The sequence below is a fragment of the Andrographis paniculata genome, unplaced genomic scaffold, assembly GCF_009805555.1.
Source record: "Andrographis paniculata isolate CXL003 unplaced genomic scaffold, ASM980555v1 Contig73END, whole genome shotgun sequence".
Lineage (NCBI taxonomy): Eukaryota > Viridiplantae > Streptophyta > Magnoliopsida > Lamiales > Acanthaceae > Andrographis > Andrographis paniculata.
The window spans coordinates 92,678-108,052 of NW_026137610.1; the positions used below are offsets into that span (position 1 = coordinate 92,678).

Consider the following 15,375-nt stretch of genomic DNA (forward strand, 5'->3'; position numbering starts at 1 on the left):
TTACAATAGTTTGTTAGGGATTTTAGATTCTGTTTGTTATTTTTGTCCGAACATATGTATATATTGATGTACTGTAAATGAATTCTTTGGTGAAAATACAGAAGATCATATTCCCAAATTCCCTTCATGGTATCAGAGCCTTGAATTATCCTGGCATTACTTCGATCTTATTTCCCTTTCATCCTCTATGTGAGATTGTGATCTCAGTGTTGCAATGGCAACTGATTCCCCCATATCTGGTGCTTCATCAAACTTCATCCCTGGTAACGCTACTGCCTCATCAATGGCATATTTGGAACTTCCTCATTCTGATCATCCAAGGATGAGTCTGGTGACCCCATTACTCAATGACTCAAACTATTTGATTTGGAGCTGTGGCATAATACGGTCACTTGCAGCTAAGGACAAAGAAGGCTTCATTACTGGAGAAATTCAAAAGCCTAATCAGCCATTTGGAGGAGAACTGATAACATGATTCTCCTGCTCAACTTTATTTCTCCACAGCTAACAGATGCTTTTGGTTATGTAAACTCAAGTCATGAACTGTTGAACATACTCAAAGAGAGATATGGGCAGTGTAATGGTCCTCTCATCTATCAACTAAAAAGGGAAATCTCAAGTTTAACCCAAGGTAACACGAGTATAGCCTCTTACTTCACTAAAATTAAGAAACTAAAGGATGAATTGTATTGTTTGGCACCTATTCCTAAAGAAAGGAAGGAAGTGGAGAAGTACATTCATCGGCAGGATATAATGGACTTCCTTATGGGGCTGAATGAAACATTTGATGCAGTTAGGACTCAAGTTCTCATGCAAGATCCACTTCCTTCACTTAACAAAATCTATGGAATGCTCTGTAGTGCTGAAAAACAAAAAGAGATTCATGGCCTTGTTCATGATACCAATCCAACTGTCCTCATCAGCTCCCACAGGCCAACCCTCAAGCCTTTTGACAAGAAGAAAATTGACAAAAGAGGGCTGATGTGTGAGCACTGCAAGAAGACTGGGCACACTAAGGAGACATGCTTTAAATTACATGGAACTCCTGATTGGTTTAAGACAATTCAAGAGAAAAAGAAAATAGAACACGGAGTTGGCTCTTCAAATCAGTATGTTGAGACCACACTCCAAATTGAAGAGGAGAAACTAACTGGAAATGCTGCTTGGAATTCTGGTGCACTCATATAATTAATTCAAAAAGAGATTCAAAAGGCCTTTGACAGAGTGAAATCACCTCTTGATCACCTCAATATGCTAGAGGTTGATCACTCAGGTAAAAGGTGTTTAAATGTGTTTTTTTATACCAATATAACTTATTCTTGGATATTGGACTCTGGGCAACATGTCATATTAGCAACAACCCTATGCACTTTAAGTTCTTGAATATTTTGAAGAAACCTGTGAGGATACACTTGCCTAATGGAACAGTGCAAACTGCAACACATACAGGAAATATTATGTTGAATGATTCCATCATTATTTATAATGCTTATCTCATCCCTGATTTCAAATATTGTCTCATATAAGTGCCTAGATTATATTTGGATTCTAATCTATCTTTGAGTTTAAGAGCTAATGAATGCTTGATTCAGGACCAGAGAAGTAAAACTGATGTTTGAAAGGGAAAACTCAATGGGAACTTATACCATCTACTGCGTGAATCTTCTTTGAAGGTGCTCGCTGCAGAAAAGGAGTTTCCTTGGCATCACAAACTAGGACATCCGTCCAATAAAGTGCTAATACACATGCCTTATGCTTCTAATTTTGTTGCAGTTAATAAACCTTGTGATACATGTCACTTTGCTAAACAAAGGAAGTTGTCTTTTATTGAAAGTAATTCATATGCTTCATGTTGCTTTGACTTGCTTCACTTGAATATTTGGGGGCCGTATAATTTTCCTTTCTGTAATGGAAGTAGATATTTTTTAACTGTGGTGGATGATAATAGCAGAGCAATTTGGACTTACTTAATGAAATCAAAGTCACAAGCACTGAAAATCTTTACTATTTTCCTAAAGCTTGTTGAAAATCAGTTCAAAACTAAGGTAAGAAAGGTGAGGACAGACAATGGTGCAGAATTTCTAAGTCAGTGTTTTCAGAACCTACTGCATGAAAATGGAATTATGCATGAAAAGACCTGACCTTACCATCCACAACAAAATTGAATGGTGGAAAGAAAGCATCAACATCTTTTGACTGTGATGAGATCATTGTTGTTGCATTCCAATTTGCCTACATCTTTTTGGGGGGAAACACTTTTGACAACAACATATCTTATAAATTTTCTTCCTACTCCAGTGATCGAGTGGAAATGTCCCTATCAAGTGTTGCATAGTACTCAACCAAATATAGACCACTTGAGAGTTTTTGGATGTCTTTGTTTTGCCCTGAATACTAATCCTTACAGGTCAAAGCTTGGGAAGAGAGCAGCAAAATGCATATTTGTGGGGTGTGAACAAGGATCAAAGGGTTATAAAGTCTTGGACATCGAAAGAAATAAGGTTCTAATAACTAGGGATGTCATCTTCTATGAGGATGTCTTCCCTGGTTTTGAAGATAGATCCAACTGCAACCTTGAGATGCCACAATGTCATACACTGCCTACTGTGGGAAAGAACCAAAGTGTCCCTCACACACCTAATAATTTGTCACCAGGCATAAATATTGAAAACACAGAGGCAGCACAAGGGAACAACTCGTTGACTGCATCAATTCCCACTGATAGCTCAAATGTGGGGGACTTCCAAAATATTGATGAAAAATACATACCACCAGCATCTCTCAATCCTACACAAACTACTTCAGAGGAGTTTGACAGACCTCATAGAGCCAAAAGAAAGCCATGCTAGATGAAAGATTATGTTTGTGTTCATGACACTCCCGAAGATGCAGGTGAAGAACCTCTTACTTATACTGAAGCTGCAGAAAAACCACATTGGGTTGAGGCAATGAATGAGGAAATTAAGGCCCTTGAAGCTAATGAGACATGGGAATTAACCACTCTACCACACGGAATGAAAGCAATTGGATGCAAATGAATATTTAGAACAAAAAGAAATAAGGATGGAACCATCAACAGGTGTAAGGCTAGGCTTGTTGCAAAGGGATACTTACAAGTTCATGGAGTAGATTTTGACAAATGTTTTGCACCTGTGGCCAAAAGTGTCACTGTAAGATTGGTTTTAGCCGTTGCAGTTGCAAGAGAATGGAGAATTCAACAAATTGATGTGAATAATGCTTTCTTACATGGAGCTTTGGAGGAAGAACTATGTCTTAAGCCACCACCTGGTTACTCTGCTTCAGATCAAGTGTGTAGATTAAAGAAGTCTCTCTATGGACTCAAACAGGCACCACGTGTGTGGTATAAAACTCTTGTTGATAAGGTCTTACAGTTTGGTTTTTTGAAAAATCCCCCATGATCATTGTCTGTTCTTCAAGTATATTGGTGCAGACATTTTGGTTTTAACTGTTTATGTGGATAACATCCTGCTGACATGATCCTCACCAAAACTCATTGATAAAGTCAAATTATATCTTCACTAAGCTTTTACAATCAAGGATTTGGGAGAGGCCAACTACTTTCTTGGATTGGAAATAAAGTTACTACCAAATGTGATGATTTTGACTCAAAGACAGTATATTTTTGATATCCTTGATGATATGAATGTGTTAGAAGCCAAATCCACAGCCACTCCTTTGTCTACTGGTTTGAAGCTCTCTGCTAAAGATGGTGAACCTCTTGCTGATGCATCAAGGTACTGTAGATTAATTGGAAGGTTGTTGTATTTGAACTTCTCTAGACCGGATGTAACTTTTGCCACACAACAGTTGAGTCAATTCATGAGTGAACCTACTATCACTCATTGGAGGGCAGCAACACACTTACTAAGATATCTTAAGGGAACCATGAATCACAGCTTGGCATTTGATTCAACATCTTCATTTCAGTTGGAAGCCTATTGTGATGCAGATTGGAGTACATACCCTGACTCAAGAAAATCGATCACTGGTTATTGTGTGTTCCTTGGATCTAATCTTATCTCTTGGAAAGCTAAGAGGCAGTCTACGGTAAGCATCTCATCAACAGAAGCCGAGTATAGGAGTATGAGCACCAACAAGCGAGCTGCTTTGGATTTTCTATCTTATGAATTCATTGAAGGTGACTGTGTCACAGTCTATTCCATTGCACTGTGACAATTTATCAGCATTGCATATAGCTCGTAATCCGGTGTTCCATGAAAGAACAAAACATATTGAGATTGCATGTCATTTTGTCAGAAGCAAAGAAATTGTCAAATTGAAAGAACAAAACATATTGAGATTGCTCGTAATCCGGTGTTTCATATCTTTGGTTCATATTAGAAGCAAATCTCAAATTGCTAACATATTCACTAAGAACTTATGCAGTCCAATGTTCAAAAATTTGCGCTCCAAATTGTGCATGATCATGCTTGATTTGAAGAAAATGTGTCAAGAATTGAAGAACAATAAAGCATTAAAAGTTGAATGCTACAGAATGAATTGGAACCGAGGGAAGGAAAAAGGTGAGAAAAAAGATGAAGGTTAGGTAATTAGGTTGTTTCATGAGTTGCTTTTGTATTATGTTTCTTTCATTTGTAGCCCATTGTCAAGTTACAATAATTTATTGAAAATTATATTTTTTTGTTATTTCTGTCAGAACATATATATATATATGTATATATAGTGATGTACAGTAATAAATTCTTTGGTAAAAATACAAAAGATCGTCTTCTCAAATTCCCTTTCAGTGAATTATTATGAATTCAAATTTCCTACCCCTGAAGTCATCTGCTATACATTATTTATTTACTGAGATTTGCCGGCCTGGGCTTGTCTGTTTACCCTTTCATTGAAAAACATATCGTGCCACTACGCTTTACTGTTAACTGTTATGTAACGGAAGGGAGGAATGGAAGGAGTATTAGACACCTCTCGCTGGCGCCAAAACCCTACCATAGCCATAGCTTAGGTTGGCAAGGATGAGGAGCGCCACAAGCGCCTGGGATCCCTCCTCCCTTCTGGTTCCGGGTCGTGCACCCTTCTTCTTCAAAGCCGATGCTGCTCCCAACCGTCGAGTCAGAGACTATCCGCCGCCCAATCTCCAAGGAGGAAGGCGCCATTCTGTCATCATCTGCGCTTCTCCTGCCCCTGTTCCGTCTCCGTCTCCCTCTCCATTACTTGGAAGGCGAGCGCTAGTGTCCATAGCCACAGCCTCTTTCCTTGTACCTTTCTCAAGTTTGGCCTCTGCTACTGAGTAAGCCTCCAGCCTCACGCTTTCCACTTTATTCTCCACTGTGATATTGTTTGTGTTGTTCTCCATTTTGACTCTCTTTTCTCTTAGCCCTGAAATCAATAATGACTTTCTCTAATTTTGAAATTAAAGCCACGCAATCATGATTGTTTGAGCGTACAAATTAATTGATGCTAATATTATGGCGCGATTCTCTTCTTATCCAAGTGCTATCATTTGCGGCATTCAGAAATCTACTCAGAGCATTACTAACATCAAACTTTTTTTGGCTAGTGAAAATTCTTTGTTGCGAGAAGAAATCAGGAAGGTATTATCCAAGGGCAAGGCTCCTGGTTTTCTTCGTTTGGTATTTCATGATGCTGGAACTTTTGACATGGATGACAAAACAGGTATCTTGTGAGAGTGAAACCAATCCGTCTTCTGTTTAGTTGTATGATTTGCATCTAAGAAAGAATACTATAATGTTCCAACCTTGCTAGAGTCTTGTAGTTATATTTACAGTATTTACTTTCTTCCTATAAGTCAATGCCTATTTTGCAGTTAAAACACTAGTTCGTTCAGCTCACGGTCATAAGTCATAACACCATGGGTGATAGAGTGAATGCCATGGAGAATTGGATATTAAGGCTTTGAGAGCATATACAATAATGATGATTTAGAAAGCTTCTATTGCTATAGAAGCTTTTGTAACACAAAAATAATATGCAATAACCTTCCTTTAGAGGCTAATAAATGACAGGAACGGTAGCTTTGCTTGGTGCAGTCCAAGCCACTTTCAAGCCATCCCATAATCTCTAATGTTAATTTAACTGTTGGGCTTGTTCAAGCAAGAAAATAAATGTGAACATGTCGGTGCTACATCATGCATTAGAGGCTTTTGGTATAAAAATCATTGCATATGCTCTCGATCACGAATGACCACTGTGTCAGAAAATAGCCTGAAGAAACATTTACGGTAGAATGAAACAATAAATTTTATTGTCCGTTACACAAAATATTAATTGTTCAGACACATCAAATAGTTAAGGCGTTTAGGCATTTCAATGGTGACCAATCCTCTAAAAGCCTAAGGGAGGCTTATGTTACCTGAAAAAGTATTAATTGATTTCCCATAAGATTTTGGTTTCCGAAACATTTCAAAAAATATAAAGGTTCGTTCCGATAAAATTTTTTATTTCAAAGATTATCTTAAAGTCTATCTGAAAGTTGGTTCAAATAAAAATGCAAGAGTTGATTTGAGAAAAATATTTTAATTTTAGTTCCAAAGAAATATTTTGGGTCTGGTCCCAACAAAATATTCTGGTTGCAAATAAATATTTTTGCTTTATTCCAACAAATATGTTCCAGATAAATATTAAGGCCTTGTCCTAATAAAGATTCTTTGTTCCAAATAAATATTTTGGTATTTTGGCTTTGGTTCCAAAAATTATTTTTGTTCTAGAAGAAATATTTTAACTTCGGTTCCCATAATGATTTCGATGTGAGTCCGACAAACGTTTCCATTTTGGTTCAGACAACCGTTCCGAGGTCTAGTCTGACAGCATTTGGTTCCAAGACAGGTGGAAGTACGCGGATATAGGCTCTAGAGAAATATTGGATTTGAATTGGATAACGGCTTATTTTCGAATAAAAAATCTTGATTTTTTAAAATCTTGGATTTTGTTGATAATTTTGTTAAAAACTCACAAAATTGTTCAAATCTAAAATAGCATATTATTAAACTAATTAATTAAATTAAATATTTGCATCACTCCATCAATAGATTAGAAACTTGTCGGTTCAAAGACAACGTTTAGCTTTTGTTGATAGTAGTTGATGTATCATTGTAGATCAGTCACATATCTCAATGAAATTATAATTTTCTTTTATTTTCTATAATTTAGTTTCAATTTGTTGCACTTCTTGTTTGTTCTTAATTTTTTACTATCGTTTGGTTTGATACGTATGAATGATTAATCATTCTAAATCTTTCAAATTCTGTTGGAAAAATAAAAGAATAAAAAATTAAAAAAATAGAAATAATAACATACTATATCGTCAAACTGATTGAGAAGTTTGCTTGAGTTGGGGGCACTACACTGCACTACGGAAATGTGAATACTAACCTTGAGTGCATGCATATATGAGAACTAATGTTGGAAGTTAGTGGAATAAGTGCGACTGAGAAATTGGTGGAGAAAGCAAAAGTCTCCGACTTTATTACTAGGAAGGTGGTCTCTTGAGTACAACTTGGAGAATGAACTCTCGTTAGGAGAACAGATTTCTTGTATGGAAATTGTACACACATTCTAGGTCTACTCTATTTCCAGATCTGCAACCCCTTGACCTAAACTGAAACCTTCATTCTCTTTTCTCTTGATTAAAATCCTATGGGTGTGTTTGTTTGTGGGTTTGAGATTTTGGATTTGGATTTTTAATAGTAAAAAGTTGAATTTGAATAGTTGTTTGATATAAAAAAAAAAAAAAAGTAATGGTACCCTCAACCCACAGAAGAACACAAGCTATGTGATTCACTTGTGCCAGCCATTTACTCTCCTCTCTTTATTTGTTATGATGAGCTCTTTGGTTTTTTGGATAATCCAATGTCATCATTGCAGGAGGTATGAATGGCTCTATTGTTTATGAACTGGAAAGGCCAGAAAACATGGGTCTTGATAAATCACTGAAGGCAAGGTTCTTCCACTCAAGAAACATGGATCATTATAGCTTAAATTTTGTTTCTGGATAGTCAATAAACTCACCCATGTTGCTGTATGGCTCCTAGCTGTTTTATGCTCTATCAAGTTTGGACTTTTGTTGGTACCAACTATCTTGCGCAACCTTGAATTTCAGTAGCTTCGTTGTTGTCAGGTTCTGGAGAAAGCGAAAGGGCAGACAGATACTGTGAACCCCGGTATTTTTCCATAATAGGATCATGCAAACAAACTGGCTCCAGCGGCTACGACCTGCCATTAACTCTTCTGTTGGCGTTTCCTAGTGTCTTGGGCAGACTTGATAGCTGTGGCTGGAGCAGAGGCTGTTGAGATATGCGGGGGTCCAAAGATACCTGTTCAGCTGGGAAGAATAGATGCAAAGTAAATTATTAGATCTTGAATTTTTTTTTTTCCTTTTTTATTTTTTGTACTTCTTTGTAATCTCTTGAGACTATTTAAGTATTTACTTCAAAAGAAATGCAAAAGAAATAATTTTGGAAACCATCTTTTGGCTCTCAGAGTGCCCGATCCTGATGGGAGGCTTCCTCAGGAATCCTTGGATGCTTCTACCATGAAGCAATTTTTCAAAAAGAAAGGGTTCTCGTGAGTATTAATATCTGATTTCAAGTTTCTATTTACCAGTCCATTATCCTCTTGATCATGCATTTTAAATGGATGCATGCTTGCTTTTTTCTTGTTATTATATTCATTGAGAGTGTTCTGGGATGTTTACAATGTTGAATATGCTTACAGCATTGTGCTGACTCTGATGAGATTTTGATCTTGGATGGAACAGAATCCAGGAACTTGTTGCATTATCTGGAGCTCACACTCTAGGTAGCAAAGGCTTCGGAAATCCAACTGTCTTTGATAATTCTTACTACAGGGTGCTTCTAGAGAAGCCATGGTCATCTTCTGGTGATGATAATTCCTTGTGTCAATTTATTTCACTTGTGCAACATAAATCTCTGGGATCGGCTACAAGCATATATCACTTAGCACTCCAAATATCCCAGTTCAGTTAGTTACATGTTACATAAACATTGGACAATCTTGCATCTAATTTATTTTTTTTCATTTGTGTAGGCGGGATGTCTGGCATGATTGGACTGCCTTCAGACAGGGCCCTTGCTGAGGATAGTGAATGCATCAGGTATACGATTTTCCAAAGAACTGTACAGACTGTTGAAACTTACTATGATTAGTTGTGTGTGTGTGTGTGTGTGTATAGGATGATTGTGTGTTGGAAATGAATATGCCAAGTTGAAATTCTCAGCGATAATTTAATCATGATAATTTCCTGAAAAATCCTACTCAAAATGTATTGATTCTGATCTGTTCCCGAGCCACAGATGGATCACAAAATATGCTAATGATGAAGGGCTGTTTTTCAAAGACTTTGCAGAAGCCTATGTCAAACTCGTTAACACAGGTGCAATATGGATGGAGATATGATGAGGATGATGCCTGAGGGGCAACTGTGAAATTTATAGAATGCAGAATTCATATAAAGGTTTTGAAACACTAAAGTTTCCAGCCAGCCAGCCAGCCACCCATCTATCTGCTTCTTAACCAATCCTGTTTAGAGTCTTGTGGATGATGATGGAATTTGACTTCACCGATAGCTGTAATTCTAATGCCTATATATTGTTGGATGACAGGTTGTTTCGATTGAGTTGGATATTCTTGTGATTGTTAGTTAGCTCAGCCAAGACATGTTTTATATAAATCGTCATGAACTAACTGATAGCACAGATGCTAACTGTTTATTCTTGTAAAATTAAACTCAAATTAGGGGGGATATAAATTCATTAATGGGCAATATTTAGAAGATGCATGGACCAAGATGAAGAGACAGGCAGAGAGCCTTTAAGATTATAATTGTTTGTATACATACTGCTGCTGATGTAGTTTTGGAGGGTTGAGTGGCGGAGGACACCAAGTTGTGACTTTCCCGAACTCCTTCCTCAGGGTGCTGCTATACGCAATGCATGCTTCAATCTCTCCCCTTCAACTCCCCCCTTTTTCTTGCCACTATATTTGGATATTGACTATAATTACAAGGTGCCGGTTTTAGTAGTTCAGGTCATTGCCGAGTGTAGTGTAGTGTAGTGTCGAACTCCACCTCCACGGAAGAGCTGTTTGACTTCTCCAGCTGCATATTCCATGGGATACCAACTTCTCTTGCTTGGGGGAATGAGATTGTCATCCCAAGTAACAAAACAAGGTCACTCCCAGAAGCTTCATTCTATCACACCCTTCTGAGGAAAGACAAGACAGAGACGCACAATCATAGAGATGATGCAGCTCAGCTGTGGGACATCAATTGCCTCCAAAATCCGAACATCACCAGGGTGAAGTTCTTAGCAACTGCTACAAGGCCTTCCATAAATTGGAAGGTTTTTCTTTAAATCAGAAAACTGTGATCCTTGCTTCACTGAACAATATAATCTTCCAAACAAAGGTTCTAAGCATTGGCCTTGTTAATTATATAAATAATTTTTTTATTTAATTGTATGATATAAAATTTTACTTAATTTTTATAAATAATATACATATGTATGGGAATCGTGAACATAATTTAAAATACGATAATATAAATAGTAAATGATTGTGTTGACAATACTGTGTGGAGTATTGACTGTCTGAATTGTTAGTCACTCTTTTAAATCCTTCGACACAGTCATATTTAAGCTAATATACACGTATTTAGTTCCCGTCAGGGCTGAAATTGGTAAATTTGGTTTTAATTGGATCAAAATTAATAGAATTTTTTTGATGAACCAGAAGCGATAATAATTGTGATATAAGGACTGAAAACTGATTGTGTTTTTACCCTCCCGGAAGCGGCTCCTCTCGCTCTTCGTCTCGTCCCGTCCCGTTGGAAACCCTATCCCTATCCCTGTCGCAAATCCCGATCCCTGCCACAACTCTCCCCTCCCCAACTTTCTTCATTCTTATTTCACCTAACCAGCAGCCGAACCCTAATCCGTTACAGACTTCCAATTATTCAGGATCGTAAAATTCAACGCCTCCAACTTTTTAACGCCTTAATTTGTCAGCCACTCCGAGGCTGGCTTGACTCTTGTTCGCGGATCCATTCCAGCAGTAAACAAATGGCTGAGGTGAAGGACAGTGATGCGTATGAAGAGGAGCTTCTTGACTACGAGGAAGAAGACGAGAAAGCCCCCGATTCAGTCGGTGCCAAGGTTAACAGCGAGGCTGTCGAGAAGTAATAAATTTTCCATTTATTTCTCCAATTTGCTCCTTACACTGGTTACTCACCTGGGAACAGTGTGGCATATGCATCACGTTTTTTCGTCGTTCTAAGTAGATCCACTAGTTCTAACTACCTTTTAATTCTATTTTGTGACCTGCATATGTTTAAACACAGTATTGAAGCCGCCCGTCGACTGAGATGTTCAATTGTGATGCTTATTATAGTTAACTGTTTGTTACTTTAATATTCATGAATCGTGCTTGCATATAAAAAAACTGTACTGATACGGAGAGTAGGGAGAGTAGTTCTTTGTGGCAGGCAATAACTAAACGGATTGATATCATTTGGGTGCAGGGGTTATGTTGGGATCCACAGTTCAGGATTCAGAGACTTCCGTTTAAAGCCAGAGCTTCTTCGAGCTATTGTGGACTCTGGATTTGAACATCCATCTGAAAGCAAGACAATTGCAGTTATTTTATGAGCTCAATTCGTTATCATGTCTTATAGCTCATTCCATGGTTCATTTACTGGATGAAAATAATTATATTATTTGTTAAGAGCCAATGACCTGGTATCATATATCCTCTTTGAAAACAAAATAAACAGTTTTATATATTACAGGCATGTGTTTCTCTCTAATCATGGTAAACCACGTATTTCTGTTTTGGCTCTATAAGTTGGCAAAATCCATCTATTCTGTTTATGTTTATCAAAAAATACTCGTGATTGTGACTGACAGCAGTTAGGGTTCTTACTATTCTCATGTAAATCGCTGTTACCACTCTACCCTGGAGAGTTCAATGGTAAAACCTTTTTTAATTGAAATTGAGGGTTTCTTGGATCAAATTTCTTTGGTTCTTCACCAGTTCAGCATGAGTGCATTCCTCAAGCTATTCTGGGAATGGATGTTATCTGCCAAGCAAAATCTGGTATGGGGAAAACAGCTGTGTTTGTTCTTTCAACACTTCAGCAGATTGAACCTATATCGGGGCAAGTTGCTGCCCTGGTTCTATGTCATACAAGGGGATTAGCTTACCAGGTATGTATTGCGACCAGACACCACTATATACTTGATAAATTGCTTCTTACAGCCTCACGATATCTCAGTCTTTTGTTACCTACTGCAACTGTTGATCTGTTAGTCCTCTAGTTAAATGTGTCTGAATGGCTGTCTCTTCTGCAGATTTGTCACGAATTTGAAAGGTTTAGCACATATTTATAAGAGGTGAAAGTTGCTGTTTTCTATGGCGGTGTAAACATAAAAATTCACAAAGAACTTCTAAAGAATGAGTGTCCTCACATTGTTGTTGGTACACCTGGAAGAATACTTGCTCTGACAAGAGAAAGGACTTCTCATTAAGAAATGTGAGGCATTTTATTTTGGATGAGTGTGACAAAATGCTTGAAGCTCTTGGTAAGTGTTCCAAATTATCCGTTGTTGCATGGCATATGAACCCTATGTCATCCATGCTCACAAGTTGTCTGTGGGATCAGATATGAGAAGAGATGTTCAAGAGATTTTCAAGATGACTCCACATGACAAGCAAGTTATGATGTTTTCGGCTACACTTAGCAAGGAGATTCGACCGGTCTGCAAGAAATAGAAATTTATGCAAGATGTAATGTTCTGTGGCCAGTTCTTGAATTTTCGAAGTCTTCCATGTTTCATTATTCCAGAATTTCGCAAGCAACAACACTATACAAGTGGTTGATCCGCAGTGTGCCTGCCATGTTAGTTACCAATCCAGCTGAGAATAATGGTGGTTCATTTGAAAGATTCAGTAGGCAAGCATATGAAGCTGTTTGAGTTCTTACTGTCCAGTATTTATGTTATTTTTCGTCTTTTTATGGGAGAGTGGTTCAAGGGAGGGGGGTCTGGCTTTCTAAGATGTCAGTTTAGGGGGGTGGGGGTGGTGGTGGTGGTCTGGTCTTCTAAGCTGTCACTTTTGTCATTTTAATTTTAATTTCAGATGTAAGGGTTGTTGGTTGGTTAAAGTGCTTCAATGAGATGATACAGCTGGACCTGAACTCCAAGTGGTCCTTGTGGCCAGTCAAATCATTTCATACTGGATAAAAAATAGCTTCAGAAGGCTCCTAATATGCTTTACTGTGATATTTCTTCCTTTCAGCCTATGGAAATTTATGTTGATGATGAGGCCAAGCTAACCCTTCATGGGCTTGTGCAGGTTTGATTGTGGCATTCTTGTTCCCTTTATTGGTCCTTTTATCCGTTAAGCTAAATTTTGATTACTTGATGTACACTCATGACAGCACTACATCAAATTGACTGAGCTGGAGAAAAATCGGAAGCTGAATGATCTACTTGATGCATTGGATTTTAATCAAGTGGTTATCTTTGTCAAAAGTGTCAGTAGAGCTACTGAGCTGAACAGGTTGCTCGTGGAGTGTAATTTTCCATCCATTTGCATTCACTCTGGCATGTCCCAATAAGAAAGGTTAGTTGGTCATTTCTGTTAAATGTGTGTTTATTATTCCATTGACAGGACGGGCACAGACAGTGAATTTTGTAAGGATGCACAAATGTTCCATGCAAACTGTTAGCCTGATCATAGTGTCAGATATTGGGAATCTACACTGAGTGCTTGTTGCTACGAAGGAATGGAATCATGTAGATTTTGGCAGACACTTGACTTTTTGTGTGTAGTTTCTTTTCCAAGTAAGAAGAATGAGCTATTATCTTGTGTCTGATGTACTGTATCTTGCACTGAAGGTTGACGCAGTACAAGGGATTCAAGGAGGGACATAAAAGGATCCTAGTTGCAACAGATTTGGTTGGCAGAGGAATTGACATTGAGAGATTTAACATTGTGATTAACTATGATATGCCGGACTCTGCAGACACTTATCTTCATCGGGTAAGCTTTCTCATTGCATTTTGGTAATTTGATGTAAAGGGTGGGTGATGATTGATGATCAAGTAATTACTTGATTTTATTATCCAATTTTTTATCATCCATGTTTTAGGTTGGCAGAGCTGGAAGATTCGGCACCAAAGGACTTGCAATCACATTTGTTTCTTCTGCATCAGATTCAGATATGCTTAATCAGGTTTGGTAAATTCATTGCGTTTGCGAAATGCAGATTGTTGCCTTCTGATGCTCTACATGTTTCTATGATATTTCCTCTTTGCTTTGCAGGTTCAGGAGAGGTTTGAAGTCGATATTAAAGAGCTTCCTGAGCAGATTGATACATCCACCTACAGTAAGTTTGTATGCAGGCTCTTTATGAGGTGGTATTGCATGTGCCTGTTAAGATCATGAGTGAGTGCATATGAATATGAGTTGATTCTGGTTTTAGTCCCTGCTGTATATGATGGTTATTTAAGTGCTCTTGTATAAAGTACCAGGGCCATTTTCGTTCTTCAAATTTGTGAATGCCGATTATATATATGTTTACATGAAACTTGTGGTTTCTATGCGGGCTCCTTTGTGACGGCTGAGGTTGCTCTATTTTCCTCTAAAGCACATGCATGAATTACAGTTTTTTCTCCAGTAAAGTTTAAATGTTTACTGGTGTAGTTTGTATTTTGTTCTGCTCTGATGCTAATACGTTGTTGCTAGCATAAATCTAATTCAATTTCCAGACTAGTAGCTGCCTTGTCTTTTGTATTGAGTTATTTTTATTTTTTTTTGGATCTATGCAATTCCCTTTAGTCTTGATCCTTATGGTGATTGCTTACGCCCATTGTGTTGATATATGCAGTGCCATCCTAGATCATTCATTTGAAGAAAGACCGGAGAGCAAGAGGAGGAGTTGCTCCAGTTTTTTTGTTTCTTTTGGTTTTATATCATGGGTGGTGATCTTCATGCTAGTGCTGCTACTACCTGTGCTTTTTCTCCCTGCTATTACTTCCCTTTTCACACCCTATTTGTATCATCAGCGGCACTTCACAAGAGCTTATATCTTGCAACTAACTGGCTTTGTGTTTATACCCCATTTTAGTAGAGAGCACATTGCAGTAGTCAATGGGCATCATATATAAGAACCATACCAGAACCATATTGGAATCATCGATGCTGGCTGGTACTGTGGATTATCTTATGCAGTTGCAGTTGCAAGTCTCATCAATATTGGGATCAAATTGAGAGTAGAGGAGGATGATGATTTGGTGAAAATGCTTGAGATTGAGTAGTTTGAGTGATGATGTCAGGTCAGGTGAGAAGGAGCAG

The 15,375-nt window shown here is 37.8% G+C and overlaps 1 protein-coding gene and 1 pseudogene across 2 annotated transcripts; both read left to right on the forward strand.

Annotated features, from left to right (window-relative positions):
• The first annotated feature begins 4,874 nt into the window (after positions 1-4,874).
• On the forward strand, positions 4,875-9,667 carry LOC127265435 (putative L-ascorbate peroxidase 6). Of its 2 annotated transcripts, none has more exons than XM_051295219.1 (9): positions 4,875-5,275; positions 5,546-5,661; positions 7,870-7,940; positions 8,123-8,165; positions 8,250-8,346; positions 8,485-8,568; positions 8,762-8,802; positions 9,052-9,118; positions 9,318-9,667. In XM_051295219.1, exons 1-9 carry the CDS (start codon positions 5,001-5,003, stop codon positions 9,418-9,420), a joined length of 897 nt encoding a protein of 298 aa, XP_051151176.1. In that variant the 5' UTR covers positions 4,875-5,000; the 3' UTR covers positions 9,421-9,667. The 2 variants fall into 2 exon arrangements, with proteins under 2 accessions (XP_051151176.1, XP_051151175.1); XM_051295218.1 differs by having other exon boundaries at positions 4,877-5,275; positions 8,762-8,883.
• A 1,054-nt stretch (positions 9,668-10,721) lies between these two features.
• LOC127265438 (DEAD-box ATP-dependent RNA helicase 15-like) lies at positions 10,722-15,216 on the forward strand (annotated as a pseudogene).
• The last annotated feature ends 159 nt before the right edge of the window (positions 15,217-15,375 follow it).